The sequence below is a fragment of the Neofelis nebulosa genome, chromosome 2 (assembly GCF_028018385.1).
Source record: "Neofelis nebulosa isolate mNeoNeb1 chromosome 2, mNeoNeb1.pri, whole genome shotgun sequence".
Lineage (NCBI taxonomy): Eukaryota > Metazoa > Chordata > Mammalia > Carnivora > Felidae > Neofelis > Neofelis nebulosa.
In genome coordinates, this window is record NC_080783.1 from 188576678 (window position 1) to 188593760 (window position 17083).

General features: G+C 45.2%; 1 protein-coding gene and 1 long non-coding RNA gene across 2 annotated transcripts in view; both read right to left on the reverse strand.

Moving 5' to 3' along the window:
• LOC131504887 (uncharacterized) overlaps positions 1–8078 on the reverse strand; it is a 51484-nt gene extending 43406 nt beyond the window's left edge. The window contains exons 1-3 of the long non-coding RNA XR_009258175.1: positions 7717–8078; positions 6404–6491; positions 3526–3759 (exon numbers count right to left, since the gene is read on the reverse strand). This is a non-coding gene — a long non-coding RNA (uncharacterized LOC131504887). The remainder of the gene's footprint in view (positions 1–3525; positions 3760–6403; positions 6492–7716) is intronic.
• A 4303-nt stretch (positions 8079–12381) lies between these two features.
• Positions 12382–13779, reverse strand: LOC131504884 (olfactory receptor 2A12-like). Its single transcript, XM_058717774.1, has one exon. It carries the CDS (start codon positions 13580–13582, stop codon positions 12635–12637), a length of 948 nt encoding a protein of 315 aa, XP_058573757.1. The 5' UTR covers positions 13583–13779; the 3' UTR covers positions 12382–12634.
• Between the last annotated feature and the right edge of the window lie 3304 nt (positions 13780–17083).

Below are 17083 nucleotides of genomic sequence, written 5' to 3' on the forward strand. Positions count from 1 at the left end.
GAGTGGAGCCCCAAAATTTGCATTTGTAACAAGCTCCCAGGGAATGCTCACACTGCCTGCTGGTGGGGCCACACTTTGAGAACCACTGATCCACTTAACTGTGCAGAGAAAGTTGACTCTCTTTCTTTCAATTTCCCTGTGTCCATATTATGCCCAATCTACTCACATTCCCCCTGCCTAAATGCCAGTATTTTTTTCCTTTCACATAAACACAAAAACAAAATGGTAAAGGAAAAGACAAATATTTTTGGTGATATAATTTTCTTTAAGTTAAAAACACTAATGATATTTGTGATATATGTGGAAAACAAGTGTCATTAGAATATATCTTCTAAAACATAAAGAAAAACTCTAGCAACTGAGAATGAAATGTGAAAAATTAATTCACAAAAGAAGAGATCAAGTGGCCAATGAACCCACAGAAAAGTTTAACTGTTGTTAATGGTTAAAGATCACACCTTAAGACCTCAATGAAGTACATTTTCAACCCATAAAATTGGCAAAAACTACTTTAAAAATGATAATGCCTGGCACTGGCCAGTTTACAATAAAGCAGAAATTCTCATAATGTATTGTTATGGGAAATAAATTACTATACCTTTCTTTCTGCAGGATGATGTGACAGTATGCAATTTCACTTTTAAGAATTTCACATAGGGAAAAACATCAGGGATGTGGGGAGAGATTCATCAAGGGTGTTCACTGCAATATTATTTCTAACAGGGAAAACTGGAAATAACATAAATGTCCTATAATAAGGGACTGGGCTAAATAAATTATGGTATATTGATATGATTGAATACTGTACAGCCTTTAAAATCATATTTTGGAGACTACTCCATGTTGTAGGGAAATGCTCCAATAGATTGTTAAGTTAAGGAAACAGAATGTGAAACTATATGACCCAATCCTAATAGTGTAAAGATTTACAGGCATACACAAAAAATTGGAAAGGAATGTACCAAAATGTTAACTGGTCATTTCTGGTGCTTAGATTTATAGCTGATATTATTTGTTAAAGTTCTTTGAACTTTATAAATTCTTCACAACAAACATGAATTCATTTTATAATAAGGAATAAAGTTTGGGGCACCTGGATGGCTCGGTCGGTTAAGCATTAGACTTTGGCTCAGGTCATGATCTCACAGTTTGTGAGTTTGAGCCCCACATCAAGCTCTCTGCTGTCAGCATGAAGCCTGCTTTGGATCCTCTGTCCCTGTCTCTCTCTGCACCTCCCCTGCTGACGCTGTCCCTCCTTCTCTCTCACAAAATAAATGAACATTAAAAAAATAAGGAATAAAATTCAAAATACTTTGAAGTTAGAATACCTAGGGGTTTGGCTTCTTCTTTCAGTTTAGATCAAAGGGTGGGTACAGAGAGGAAGATGGCAGATGGAGAAAGATGCAGGGACTAGAGAAGGGCCAGAGGGAATGGAAGAGAGAGCCTTCCTGCTGTCCTAGCTCATCTCCTCCACTGGGCTGCACCTGGAATTAGCTTATGCAGTTTATTTATTTATAATTTTTTTTAACATTTATTTATTCTATGAGAGACAGAGAGAGACATAGCATGAACAGGAGAAGAGCAGAGAAAGAAGGAGTCACAGATTCCAAAGCAGGCTCCCGGCTCTGTGCTGACAGCTCAGAGCGGGGCTCCAACTCCCCAACTGCGAGATCATGACCTGAGCCAAAGTCGGCCATTTAACCAACTGAGCCACCCAGGTGCCCCGGTTTATGCAGTTTAATGCACATACACATCTTGGTTAGGGTAAACGTGTTTTGGATAGGAGATGACTTGGGAGGTGAAAACCCAGGTTGACTCCCCATAAGTGGAGAAGTCAGATTGGGAGACAGAATGGTAACCCCATCCCAATGTGGGATGAGACCAGACCAGCTCACAGAAGCGGGAAGTGTGATCACACAGGAAAAAGAAAGATGAGCTGAGATTCCAGATTCCTCAGGGCGCTAGACCTCTGGGACTGCAAAACTAGGAGAAGTGAGGCTAGATCTGAGGCCAAGGCAGAGCCCTGGATTTGGAGTTGGGCACACCTGGGCTCCAGGAGTAGCTTACTGTTCTTGCTGTGTAACCTGTGCAAATTACTTCACCTCTCTGAACCTAAGCAGCGTCATCTGTACAATGGGAACTCTGCAAGATGGTTGGAGGTTGGGTGAAGATAGTCCTGGGTTTATGCCAGTGAACAAAAGAGGTGGCAAATGAATGCCAAAAACACCTGAGGGATTGGTGTTGGTGTCTCTGCCTGAGCCAGCATGGGAGGTGGGGACATAAAGCAGACACATCTCTGCTTCCTGAACCACCACGAGAGTCCAGAGAATGCTCCAGCTCATGAGAGGAGGAACCCAACTTGCCCTGGGGCAAGTGCTCTGAGCTCTGGCCACTCCCGATCCCGGCCCAGAGATACATACGGGCTCCCACCTAAGAGGCTCACCTCCAGCTGTAGGTCTTCAGCATGGCAGAAGACCAGAATAAGGCTGCCCAGTACCCCCAGCCTACACCCCACCCTGTTCCCCCAACCTCCCTGTCCACCCTCCAGCTAGGGCAAGAAGGCCATTTCTCATTATTAACCATAAAAGAGACCAGAATTCTTAGCGTGCACACAGGCCTTCACATTTGGGCCCAGCCAACTTCCCCAGTCATTGTCCCTCTGTGTCCTATAAGAGCCGAGCCCTCCTGCTCACTGGAGCACTAGTTGGCTGCACGGCTTTGGGAAGTCGCCCAGCCTCCTGGCTCTCATGATCTCATCTATAAAAGGAGGGTGGTGGATAATCTGTAATGGCTCCTCTAGGACAGACACTCGATGCTTTTCTACTTATGCCTGGATTTGGAGGCGACTGGGGCCAGGGAGTGGGGCTGGAGAGATAGAGCAGGGGGTGCCAGGGCCCCACAATTCCATGCCTCCTCGGTGTCTAGGCTAGACAACACTTAAATGTCCTCCATGGAAGATACTCGAAGCTGAGACAGCAGGGGAGGTATGTGTGACTGAGGGGACACCGTCCTCTAGATGGGCCGTTCCCTGACAACAGAATTGAAAATGGATGTTGGACCACTGAGGTGTTGGGAAGCAGGTCATGGAGTCTTACAGTTCCCGAGCTATGCATTTTCAGGCTTTGTCAAAGACAGACTTCTGTAGGAGCTCAGAACCTACTCCATTCACACCCTCCTTACCCAGACACACGTGACTGCTGGTGGCTCCTCTTACTAGTTACAGACTTGAAACTCAATTTTATAATCACTAGTACAATCTTCTTGTTTTACCAAAGCCCAGAGAGGGGAAGTGACTGGCCCAGGGTCACACAGCAAGAGTGTCTCAAGTATGAGCACCCACATGGCTTGAGCCCTAGTCCAGGCTCTTGCACTGCCAAGTGTTGCTCTCAGAGATGAGCCATGGGCCAGGAATGGGACTTAGGGACAGGGGGAACCTGATGCTGCAAACTACGTTTTCTCTCAGCTCCTGAGACATGGAGGTCCTTAAACAAGGGCCATAGTGATGAGAGGCTGCCCAGGTCTTACCTCCAACTTGTGCCTGCAGACTGAGGACAGAGGAAGCAGAGAAAATGTGGGTGGTGGGCCTCTGCCCCCAGGAATCCTTGGCCTTTGATGAATTTGTCTTTGTCCAGAGTGCAGCCTAGAGACTGATTTCTTCTCTCACTTTCCTTGGCTGGTTTGCTGTGTGTCTCAGGGTCAGTTGCTTGGCCTCTCTGAGCCTCAGGTTCTGACTCTCCCACAGCCAGGTTTGATGATGACCTGTACCAGTGAGAGGACAGGAATGGGTTGTCTGATTGCAAGATCCTGGTAAGGGGTGAGCCTCTAATCCCCAGGTTGTCTGTGGCTTGGGGCTGGGGGTGCTAGCCTTGGCCCCTTGTTAGGATGTAATAGAAATTAGAGGAAAATTGTTTGCTTCTTCATTCGGACCCTTATATTTATCTCCTCCTCTCATATCTACTCTTCTGCAGCACAGCTAGGAGATGAAAGGCCCGAGAGTTTTAGGTTTTCACTGTTGCTATTTACTGCCATGACTCAGAGCCAGTAATTATTTCTTATCCGTAAAAATGGAGTTTGATTACAGTAATATTTAATTCTGTCAGGTTCTGAAGATATATGGTTTCTCCTCCCTTTTCCTTTCTCCAGCCCTTTCCCCTGTCACACACACGTACACCCTCCCCCAGTGTCAATGCTGACCTGCAGATGCTAAGCGTGACCCGAGAAACAGGAAACTTGACCCAGAAAGCAACAAACGCAGAAAAAATAATGGGAAAAGACAGAGAGGCCCTGGGAGGGAAAAAGAGACTCGCATACAAGTGATAAGGAGGCAGAGAGGCACAGAGAACCAGAATGTGAGGGGCACTGACAGGAGAGAGAAAAGACCAGCACTGAAGGAGGAAGAAAGTGGAAGAATGGTCATTCTTCTCTTTCTGAAGGAAGAGGAGAAAGGACTGAAGGAAAGAGCCGTGGAGCGGTGGAGACCCACGGGGAGAGGATCAGAGGGACGGAATGAGAAGACACGGAAGGGAAAGAGGTGGGAGCCAAGGAGAGACAGGTGATGGTCTGCAGTGCTGGGAAGGTGGGGTGGGAACTGCAGGAGGGCTGCCCAGGGCCACTGCACCTCAGAGAGCTGGTGGAGAGGAGAGGGACAGAGACCGTAGGACAGGGGTGTGGAGAGAGGAGAGATAAGGAGCTGGAGGTGGAGAGCAAGAAGGTGGGCGAGTGCAGACCAGACAGTGACAGAGGAGTGGAGGCTGAGATGGCAGGAAGGTGAAGGAGCGATTGGGCCAAGGGTCAGGTTCAAGGGGAGACCCAGGGAAACCCAGGGGGGAGATCCATGTGAATCACGGAGACAGCAGAGGCAGAGAAGAGGAGGACCAGGGATGGGTAGAGAGAGGCCTTGCCGCAGACTCATGCTGTGGTCCAGGGAGCGATACACAGAGCCAACAGGGCAAGAGGGGCAGAGTGCTGAAGATCAGTCAGCACAGCCGAGCCAGAGCTGCAGGAGGAGGGGCAGAGAGACAGACACTTGGAGGCAGAGAAACAGAGCAGCAAGCAGAAACAGAGGCAGAAAGAGATGGGCAGAAAGGGATGGAAAGCAAGACAGAGAAAGAGAGGCAGAGACAGAAGATCGCAGGCCAGAGAAAGACAGGCAGACAGACAGTCATGCGCACACTCACACAGAAGTGGGGAAAGAGACAGGCAGCTGGTGAGCAGGACTGCAGATCAGGCTGGGCTCCTACCCGACCTCGCTGCAAGGCTGGGCGAGGCAGACAGCCAGTAGCCTCGCTTTTCCCCAGGATGGTTGGGGGCATGCTGTCCTAAGCTTATAATCCCGCGGGGAAGGGGGTTGTGGGCAGGACTCCCTCAGACTCAGGGGCCACTCCTGACTGGCATGTGTCCATGGGGCCCTAGTCAGGACAGTCTCTGAGCCTCTAGCCCAGGCTCCTACTAAAGGGTGTCACCCCCCAGGGACCTCAGGCTGTGCCTTCTGGAGGTCCAGGTCTGGCTAGGAGAGATGAAGCCCAGCCAGGGGTGGCATTGCGGATGCTGGGGAGGGTGTGTGGAGGGCTCAGACAGTGCCCTGAGGGCAGGTCTTTTCTCAGCTATCCCTCCTTTCCCAGGGGGAAAAAAAAATAAGGCACCCTGGGAGGTCTAAGGTGATGGAGGCCAAGAAATTGTCCTCTCCCCCTGCCAAGTGGCATCTCCAGGGCTGTGTCATCCATTTGGTACTGCAGACAAAGTGTCTAGGGTCTTTGGGCTTTCATAATCTACAGATGTGTCAGAGACCCTAAAAGCAAAGAATATTTGCTGAAAAACAGAGATCTCACAAAATAAAAATTAGTAAATATTTAAATGACTTTTAATATAACATTTTGTCAAGTTAGTGTGAACACATTCAACTTTTACATAGTTACATAGTAAGTGATACATTAATAATGTCTTTAAAAAATTTTTTTCTTAATGTTTATTTATTTTTGGGAGAGACAGAGACAGGATGTGAGTGGGTTAGGGGCAGAGAGAGAGGGAGACACAGAATCTGAAGCAGGCTCCAGTCTCCGAGCTGTCAGCACAGAGCTCGACGCGGGGCTCAAACCCACGAGCTGTGAGATCATGACCTGAGCCAAAGTCGGACACTCAACTGACTGAGCCACCCAGGTGCCCCTACATTAATTGTGTTTAATGTGGGACATGGGTACATTTCCTCATGTGTCTTATAAAGGACGGTGCCCATGGAGGTCTTAAACTGCTCAGTGGCTCTCAGGCCTCTGCCCTTTGAGAGTATGTTCTGGCATTTCAAATCACTTGTGAGAAGGTTTTTTCTTCTTGGTGGAGAGAAGAGCAAGAGAGAAGGGGCTAGAACTGTAGCAATAAGTGCTAAAGACCGGTGACAGAAAGAACTTACATCCTGCAATTTTGAGGCAGCAGCAAAGACCTTGGAGCCTCCTCTTTTGATGTCTTTGGCTAAAGGGTGAGGAGGAGATCAGTCCTGCCTGGAGGGCAAAAGAAACTTCAGACTCTATCCTTTCTGGGCATGAGAAGGCCAGTTGCTCACAGATGGCCCAGGGGGCTGGCATCGCATTTGCAACTTGGCCCAATATGTCCCCCAGGAGCCAGACTGGGGTTTGGCTTCATTACATAGGTATGATTTAGTTGAGATCTCCACGAGGGAGAGGCCGCTGAGAGCTGAGCCCAAGAGCCTGGCTTCTGGGACAGGAGGGCTCCTCAGGCTGGGACACTCAGCTCATATTCGGCTGCCTCTTGGGTGCTGTAGGGTGTGGGAAGCCAGGGCTGGGAGCCCTGGAGCCTCACTGTGCCCTGTACTCCCTGGATGAAGTCCCCTCTCTCTCCTGTAGCCACACCGAGGGCCGGGTGCTTCCTCCTCGGTGACAGGGTCTCTCTCCTATTCCCTGCTCTCCTGAGCCTGACTCCCACAGGGAGTCCACTGCAGCACTGACCAGGCCACAGAGGCCTCTTGCTCTTTTGAGGGAAGCTCAGGATTTGGTGGTGTCCACAACCAGCTAAATCTGACTTCAGCTCCCTTTGAGAGACCCTCAAGGCTGGAGGCCTTTGCCTGCCCCACAGGGAAGCTCCCACCCCAGAGACCTCCTCACACCCCTGGAGGCTGTTTCTTTCCCAGCATTTCCCTGGCCCAGCCTGGAATGCCCTCTTCCTGACTGGCCACCCCAAGCACTCAGGGACTGTAGGTGTGTGACCCACCTCCTTCCTCAACTGGCAGGGTGATAACGCTGATACCAAATTCCAACGTGGGTTTTTCTCCATGTGGCCAAGCAGCTTTCCCATACTACCTGGTGCCTACAAGCCACCTTAATTCTCACACAATCTGCCTGGAGATAGAGTCAGATCCCACAGGTTAAGGGCTCAGTCCTACAAGACTTTTCCCACTGTCTTACTTCAGACACCAATCAGAAGCCCAAGTTGTCACCTGTGCATCTGACCCCTCCTTGGGTTCAATTAATTTGCTAATGGCTTATAGAACTCAGAGGAACATTTACTTACTGTATTGCCAGTTTGTTGTAAAAGGATGTAACTTAGGAGTAGCCAGATGGAAGAGATGCACAGAGCAAGGTATGTGGGAAGGGGCATGGGACATCTATGCCTTCTCCAGGTGCACTGCCCTCCCAGCACATCCAGGTGTTCACCAACCCAGAAGCTCTCTGAACCCAACCTTTTGGGTTTTTATGGTGGCTTCATTACCTAGTTGTGATTGATTAAATCACTGGCCGTTGGTGCTTGAGCTCCAGCTCCTCTCTTCTCCCAGGAGGTTGAGGATGAGACTGAAAGTTCTCTAATCGCATGGTTGGTTCCACCGGTTGTTCAAAAGTCACCTCATTGACACAACAAAGACACCTTTATGGCTCTCATCACTTAGGAAATTCCAAGGTTCTTAGGAGCTCTGTGCCAGGAACCATAAGACTGTGTATATATTCCTTATTATAAATCACAATATCACACAGGCTCTGTAGGCAGTAAGTGTTCACATAGCTCCTAAAGTCATCTTCAGCTAACCTTCAGCTCTGACTTGGTTCCTCCTCTGCTCAAGAACCTTCAATGGTTCCAACCTGTGGGAAAAATTATGCAAGATTACCAACTGCCATTTCCTGTCTGATCTTCATTCAGGTACCTCTCAGGTAGGCAGCTTTCTAAGGTAGTCCCTAGTGATGCGTACCTCCTGGTAGTCACACCTTTGTGTAATCCCCACCACTTGAGTGTGCTTGGAACCCAGCGTTTTCCTTTTAATGGAAAATAGGGCAAAAGCAATGAGATAATTACTTCTGAGATTTGGTAATAAAAGACTGACTTCCATTTTGCTTGAACTCTCTCTCTCTGGCTCTTCTCAGTTTTTGCTCTGATAAAGTAAGTTGGCTTCTTGTGAGCTGCTCTATGGGGAAGTCCATGTGGCAAGGAACAGAGGTGGCCGCTGGCCAACGGACAACACGGAACTGAGACCATCAGTGCAATAGCCAGTGAGGAGCTGACTCTTGCCAACAACTGCGTGACTTTGTGATACTAGCTGCTGGTCCAAGATTCTGCAGAGCAAGAGTTAATCACATGGAGTGGAATTAACCAATGAGGTTATTTGTTCAGATCATTGTTGCTATTGTTTTTAATGTTCGGGGTGTTTTGGGTATATGAGAAAACCTTTCCTCTTTCCCCTCAAGCTGTCTCTAATACTTGATTTAGTAGATTCACTTTTTTTGAACTGCAGTGAAACATTTTTAACTGATAACCTGATTTTTATTAACTTCCCACAATTCAGACACTTAAATTAGTCTCTTTACTTATTAGCATACATTCAATAATTATGTCTTCTTTTTACCCAGGATATATACTTGGTCAAACTGATTGTTTAACAAAGATTATATTTAAGAATTATTACCTCTTAAGCAAGCATGCTGAGCTATTATTAAGTAGCAAGGGTTGAGTTGACTTGTGAATTCAATCTCTATAAAGCTCTCCCAGAAAAACTAACCTGTTTTCTGGCTTATAAGGTCCCAACCTTATAGATGTTAAGAAATGTCACCCACTGGCCAGCAGGAAACTTAAGCAAATTTCAGAGCCTTCATAAGAAAGGAATTCACCCCAAATTTATAGGTACTATGGGAAAATTTGAAGGAGTTAATTTCTTGGGATTGGTTTTCCAGCCTTAGCATAACAAATAATAGAGGATTTTAAAAGTCCAATGTGAGATTTCCATATGAAAACTTACAGGCAGAAATTAATTCTGTGACTTTAGAAGTGGCTCAATACTGCATGTCCCTAGATTTGCAAAGCAAACTACAGATGGTCCATGTGGCTAACATTCTGCGTGTTACACCTATATAAACAACGAGGCCAGACATAATGAGACCGGTATTTTTTTAATCAAGATAATTTTTAAAGATTATTTAATATCACAAAGATGGGTGTTGTTAAGAAAATAAAATCATCTGAGACTTGCAAAAAGGCAAAAGGGATTTCTTGGTGTCCTCTTGGTACAGTGCCAGATGTTGTTTAGTAGACCCTCTGAAGATTATCTGACTTTATAAGGGTGTACTATTTTAATTGATTTTCTATGGCCTTGGATGCTTTATAACTCTACAGATGTAACTGTTAAATTCTAGAAAACTGGTAGAAAGAAAAATGATTTCTGTCTATAATAATGCAAATAATTCCTATTCGTAGAAATGCAAATGAAATTTTTCCAGTAGAGAATATACTTTGGCCCAGTCCTAACATTTTACTAGTTCCTCCATGAATTAATGAGCTCAGTGAAATCTTTGATACATGCTCATTTAAGAAAAGCCATAAAGGAAAAGATTCATAAGTTTATTAAAAATTCTATTTATTAAAAGTCATTATTCTATTCATCAAAATAAAAAGAAAAGAATACTCTTTAGCAATGAAAACAAATCAACATGATAAATGTCAAAATCTATTATTGAGTGAATACATCAAGTTACAGGAAAATATATATTGTATAATTCAATTTAAAAAATCACTACACATCCATAAAAAAGGATGAGATCTTGCCATTTGTGACAACATGGATGGACCACTTAGAAGGTATTATGCTAAGTAAAATAAGTCAGGCTGAGAAAGACAAATACCATATGATTTCATTCATACGTGGAATCTAAAACACAAAAGAATAAACATACAAAAAAAAAAAAAAAGAAGCAGTATCTGACCTATAAATACAGAGAACAAACTGATGGTCGCCAGAGGGTAGGGAGGTGGGGGGGATGGGCAAAATGGACAAAGGGAAGTGGGAGATGCAGGTTTCCAGTTATGGAATGAATAAGTCATGGGAATAAAATGTATAGCATGAGAAACATAGTCAATGATATTGTAATAGTGTCCTATGGTGACAGAGGTAGCTACACTTGTGGCAAGCACAACATAATGTGTAGAGATGTTGAATCACTATGTTGTACACCTGAAACCATGTCGTGTGTCAACTATTCTAAAAAATAAAATAAAATAAAATGAGAATATGACCAAAAATAGAGTGTTAAAACCTTTTAAGAAATCATGAAAACACATAATAGTTTAATAATTGTATCATATTTCTTTAAAAATATTAATAAAAACAATTTAAAATCTTTTAAACCCTAAAATATAGACATTGAGATGTTAACAGTAATTATCTCCAGGTCTAAGGAGATAAGTAGACTTCACACCCAAGGTAGATCCCAACATGGGGGTTGAACTTACAACCCTGAGATCAAGACCTACACAGAGATCAAGAGTCAGACACCCACCCAGGCACCCCCCCTCATTGTCTTCTTTTTGTTTGCATCTGTTTTATAAAAGTTTAAGAATAAATATTATATTACTTTTGCAGTAAAGAAAACAAGCAACAAACTGAGGAAAAGATATCTTCAATGCATGTAACAAACAAAGAAGCAATACCCAAAATATATAATAAACTACAAATCAAGAAAAGAAAAGGCAAACAATATCTCATATTCACTGAACATTTACAATTTTTCACTATGACAAGTGCTTGACATGTATTGTCTCATTTAATCCTTCCAACAAACTTCTGACGTCTATACTATTTTCTTCCTATTAACAGATGAGGAAACTGAGATTCAGAGAAGTTAGGTACCTTGCCCATCACCACTGAGTTAGTAAAGGGTAGGGCTGGGATTAGAACACAGTAGTCTGAGTCCAGAACTTACTACCCAGTACTACCAAGAATCTTATGAAAAAATGCTAAATTCATTAGCAATCAGGGAATTACAAATGAAACAAAAAAATGATTTTTACCACTTTCCATCCATGAGATAGGTAGCAAGTTTAGGCTGTTTGAGATAGATAAGTAGTATCAAATGTTGATGAGAACTGGAGGTGTGTATCCATATAATTATTTGGAAGAATAATTTAGGAGTATCTAGTAAACTTGAAACTGCTTTGATCTACGATCTATAATGCCAAGTCCATCTCTATATACAAATCCTAGGAAAACAGTACTTACAATGGAGAAATGTTCAAAGAAAAATTGGAAAATAAATCTTCAACAATATAGGATTAGGTAAATGAGAAGTGTTATATTTAAATGCTCACTGCAAAGAATGAATTAGGCTTGTGTATATTGAATGGGTAGATGTCAGAAACAGGATGCTGAATTATAGTGTTTTCAGAATAATATGGATATCATGCTACCATTATAAATTTTCAAATTCATGCAAGAACAATTCTATGTGTTGCTTATGGATGCAATTGTCTGTAAGCAAAAGTTTAAAGTTTAAAACTACATGGAATAGACCTCAGTTTAATGATAGTGGTTGACTCAGAGGAGCTGGGAATATTCAAAGGGCACTTATTTTTTTAGATTTATTTAATTATCGAGAGAGAGAGAGAGAGAGAGAGAGAGAGAGAGAGAGAGAGAGAGAGAATCCCAAGCGGGCTCCACACTCAGCACTGAACCCAACACAGGGCTTGATGCCACAAACCATGAGATCATGACCTGAGCCAAAATCAAGAGTCAGATGCTTAGCTTACTGAGCCACCCAGGCACCCCAACAAGTGTTTATTTGGGATTTGGAAAAATGGGGCCTTTGTTATTTTATTTCTATTACTTCTCTTTGTGAGTCTCTGCCTCTTTCTCTCCCTTTCTCTCTATATAGAGGTAGAAATATGCATACAGATATATAGAGGTACATATACACATGTTTTTATTTTACGAAATACATATAGTATTTATTTTCTCAAAATAAAAGTGAGATTTAAATAGTAAAATCAGGTAAGAGTATCAGAAGCTGAGTCCAGGTCAAATAAATTATTAGCCACATTGTTACACAGATGTGTGTAAAATAGTTCTAGCTTGGAATTTATAGCTCCTAGTGCAAAAAACAATGTTAATTATTACTTGTAAGTGCATGTCAGACAGTAATGCAAGACTGTGCTTCCGTACGATCTGTCTACTCTTTACATGATTTTTATCCCAAATCCTCTACACTGTAGAAAAGCATGTGTGCATGTTAAACATTTGACTGTGATCTGATTGAACTGACAGAAATTTCCAGAGGGTGAAGAGAGAATCCAGGAAAAGCAATAAAGCGATGGCCTTGAACCATGACATAGTCATTGTTGTCCATGACTCTGGGCAACTCTGAAACATCCTGGGTCACTGAGATGCCCTTCTGTTACCAAATACATTCAGAAAGGCCCCCTTTACATCTTTGTTCCGGAGGCTGTAGATGATGGGGTTGAGGAAGGCAGAGACAACATTGTAGAACAGAGCTAGCTTCTTGTCCCGCTTTGGGTCATACCAGGAGCCAGGCCTCATGTACATTATCATGGCTGGCCCATAGAACATAATGACCACAGTAATGTGGGAGGCACAGGTGGAGAAAGACTTGAGCCTCCCGTGGGATGAGTGGATTCTTAAGATGGAGGCAAAGATGCAGACATAAGAGACCAGGATGAGGGAGAATGGGACCAAGAGCAGGGTGAAACCCAAGATGAAGTCCAAATGGTCATTGAAGGATGTGTCTGCACAGGCCAACTTTAGGACGGCAGGGACCTCACAGAAGAAGTGGTTTATCTTGTGGGGGCCACAATAAGGCAGACGCATGGTGAAGACAGTGTAGATCAGGGCCCCAGCTATGCTAATGGCCCAACAGCCTGTGACCATCTTGATACAAATGGAGCGGCCCATGAGCAAGGGATAGTGAAGGGGGAAGCAAATGGCCACATACCTGTCATAGGCCATAATGGCATAGAGCACACACTCAGCAATGCCCAGGACCAAGAAGATGAACATTTGGGCTACACAAGCTCCCCAGGAGATGGTTTTCTTTGGACACACCATATTAATCAACATCTGGGGCATGGTGGTAGTGACATAGCTCATATCCACCAAGGAGAGGATGCTGAGAAAGAAATACATGGGTGTGTGGAGGTGTGAGTCCATGTAGATCAGGGTGATGATGAGTCCATTGCCCAGAAGAATGATGAGGTAGAGGAGAAGGAAGAAGGAGAACAGGGCTATTCTGACCTGTGACTCACTGGAGAAACCAAGGAGGATGAACTCAGATACAAAGCTGTGGTTCTCCTTGCCGAGGCTCTGCATAGTGATCTGTCTATTAAGGAGACAAGGACTTCCCTGTTCTGTCCTTGGCCTTGGGGGAAGGAGGACAGAGTTGACAGAAGCTGAGTCATACACACATAGCACCTTGCACAGTAGCTCTCATGGATTTCATCAAACCTTTGTTGAGTTGGATACAAAGGGAAAGAAAGATGGGCAGCTCTGTCACTGGCAAGTAAGTCAGGAGATCTGGATTCATACCTGTAATATTATATAGGATGCTCGACTGCCCACCGGTCCTTCTCTGGAAACTATCCTCACCCATAGAAGGCAAGGCATTAGGTAGCCATGTTTGTAGCAGGGGACCTAGCCAACCCCTGGCCACTGCTGAATTCTATCAAGGGTGTACACCTGCCCCAGTCTGGAGGGCAATTCTCTGAGAATTCAAAATGACAACACTAGAAATCTATGTCAGTGAGTTGTGGGTGCCTGAGGTACTAACAACCAGAGTCGGTGTGGTGGTAGCCAAAGTTACAGGGGAGTCGACACTATAGAGAAAAAAAAGTGGACATCTTGCAGAAATGATAAAGAGTAGACATGCTGGGCAGCAGAGAAGAGACCTCACAGAGAAGTGACCCCAGTCACTGAGAGCATGACTCTGGCTCCTGACTTGCTACCTCCAGTTCCCCCTTTGCTTCCTGTGCTTGGATACCTGTGGGATTTTCTGTTGAATCCTTACAATTACTACCCCATGACCACATTTTAAATTCAGCTCTTCTTGAATGTCCCAGGGTTGTCACTTACCCAGCTGTGTGACCTTGGTCAAGTACCTTCACTTCCATTGGCCTCAGTCATCCCACCTGTTAGAGATGAAACATCTGTGGTACAGAGTAATGGCAAGGAGCATATAAGATTCTGTATGTCAAGACATTTGGCAAAATATAAAACACTAGACAAGTAAAGGGGTTAGTATAAGTGGAGTGAGTCTGGAAATCAGAAGAACAAAGGGCTAGTCCTAACTCTGTCCTGGATTTGCTATGTTCATAGCCCCATTTATTTTTATTTTTATTTAGAGAGAAACGGGGGAGCAGAGAGAGAATGAGAGAGAATCTTAAGCAGGCTCCATACTCTGTGTGGAGCCTGAGGTAAGGCTCAATCCCACAACCCTGAGATCATGACCTGAGCCAAAATCAAGAGTCAGACCTCAACCGACTGAGTAACCCAGGTGTCTCAACAGCCCCCTTTTTAAGTGAGGCTGTTGGACTTGCCCACTCCAAAGGAAACTTTCAGCTCTGCTATTCTTTGATACAGAAATACCAGCCTGGAGCCCTGTGATCGCATGAGTGCCATGAACACCACGGGGAAGGTTGAGCTGGGAAGTCAGCTGAACAGGATTGTGATTGCAAGAGATTCCTTCTGGGAGTTGGAGACATGAGGCCAGAGCAGAGTACACAGAGCATAGATAGACTTCGTGTCCACAAATCTGAGTCTTGTAGCCTCTTTACCTGCTCCTAAGTCACTTAGACTCCAGAGTCCCATATTCTTCATCTGTAATACCTCCTCCATAGTGGAGGTTGTGTGAAATATACCTGGTCTATTGACAGTGCTCCACAAAAGGGAGGGATTTAGATAATGGGCAACTGAGTGGAAGGAGCAGAGAGGAGCTATCCTGGCATTTTCAAGTATCTGAGGCTTCAGAGGACAGGGCTGAAAACACAATTGTGAGGACTGATTGCTACAGGGTGCTGGTGGGAATCTGGAAGGTGGGAATGTTGTTTGAGGCTGTTTGGGCAAAAGAAGATGGTATGATGGTATGTGCAGAACTTTAGGGAATACCAGGAATTGGATGAAGAAGAAAGAGGGCTCCTATCAGGAGTGGTTGTGAAGGAGAGAGAAGGGAAGCTCAGAGTCTTAGACATTGAGGGGAAACTTCCAAGACATAAGAACTGGTCAGCAGTGCCAGGCCAAGCCCAAAGCCGGATGATGAGGGCTGCAAAGGAGGAGGAGATAACATACTTCTTTCCATCTGTCCATACCCCAGACTGGGCTTTTTCAGGGGCTGCTTCCTGGTCCCCTTCCTAGTCCACCCACCAGCCACCAGTACTGTTTCATCTGTTATGCCCTTTCTCATGGTTCCTTAGCCTGGCATTTAAGGGCTCTCCCATCTGATTCTAACCAATCTTCAAGTCTGCGATTCACCAATACCTAAATGAGACTTCTGAGCCATGATATTAACAGCATGGTTACCAAAAGGATCATAGTCTGGGCAGCTGGGGGGCCCTCCTATCTGAGCTACAGATCTTCCAAGGTACCGGCTTTTTCAGTACCAGCCATACATGCCATGTGGATCTGTATCTTGCTTCCCTCAAGCTGTTTATCTGCTGGGAATGCCTTCTATAACCCTTTTTGCTTCTCCACATCCCCCCTACCTTCACAGCTCAGCCTGGGGTTTCTTCTTACTCAACTATCTAGCCTTGTAGATCTTGCATATTGTGTTCCCAGCCAGGCTGTGGGCAGAGGCTATATCTCTTCAAGATCTCTCCACAGTAGCTAGCAGGGACTGCAGACTGCTTTGGGAGCCTGTTCCAGTGCTGGGTCTCTGGCTGCATAGCCTGCCAGGTTCTAACCACTATGCCTACTGCCTCTCTCAAAGGACCCATGAAGAAATTATTACATCAAGCCCTCAGGCTAGGAAAACACCATATTCATACCTATTCTCCTTTCTCCACCTGCCAACACTTATCTGTCCCTTCCTGGCCTCTGCTCTTTGGGTGCAGAAAAAGGAAGAGAATGCCTTGTCAGGGGCCCCAGCACACATGCTGGGCATGGGGCTGGTATGGTACTCCTGAGAGGGACTTGTGCAAGGCTAGAAAGTGCACTGGAGATCCCACTCCTGTTCAGTGAGGGCAGGCACTCCCTACACTTCTCGCCCAGTGAGCTGGACAGAGAAGACTGGGCTCCTTTGTCACTCTTGGGGGTGCCCATGGAAGGAAACCCTCCAACCCTTCCCTTAGTCCCAAGTACAAATGACCAGCACCCTGTTCTTCTGCTTGAGTAGCCTCCTTCACTCCTGTGGCCCCAACAGCCTGCTTTCTCTTGGTCTCATACAGTATAGAAGCAGTTCACTCCTTCACCTTAGCACTGTGGCCCTTCAGGGGACACCTCGTCCTCTCTTAAGTGTACTGAATGCAGAGCAGTCCTGGAGGGAGGTGCTTCCAGCTGGCAGACACAGAGGTCCTCTTTGCATTAGCATGGGTTGGAGAGTGAATTTCTGATCCCTAGTAAGCCCTGAGGATTCTCTGTCCATGCTGGTAAATGCATCACAGAGCCCCTGGGCTGGATAAAAGCCTCAGCCAGGGAGTTTAATGCCACAAGACACTTTGGGCGTGGCCCCTGGAGCTAGTGAGCTGGGCAACCTTCTTAAGTTTCCACTGGGGACTGAAACTTCCCCCAACTGAGACTCAGAGGAGGGAGGAGTCCTATGGCTGAGCTGCCACATCTCTGTATGACACAGCGATAGTACTCATAAGATGTGTTTGTTTCCTT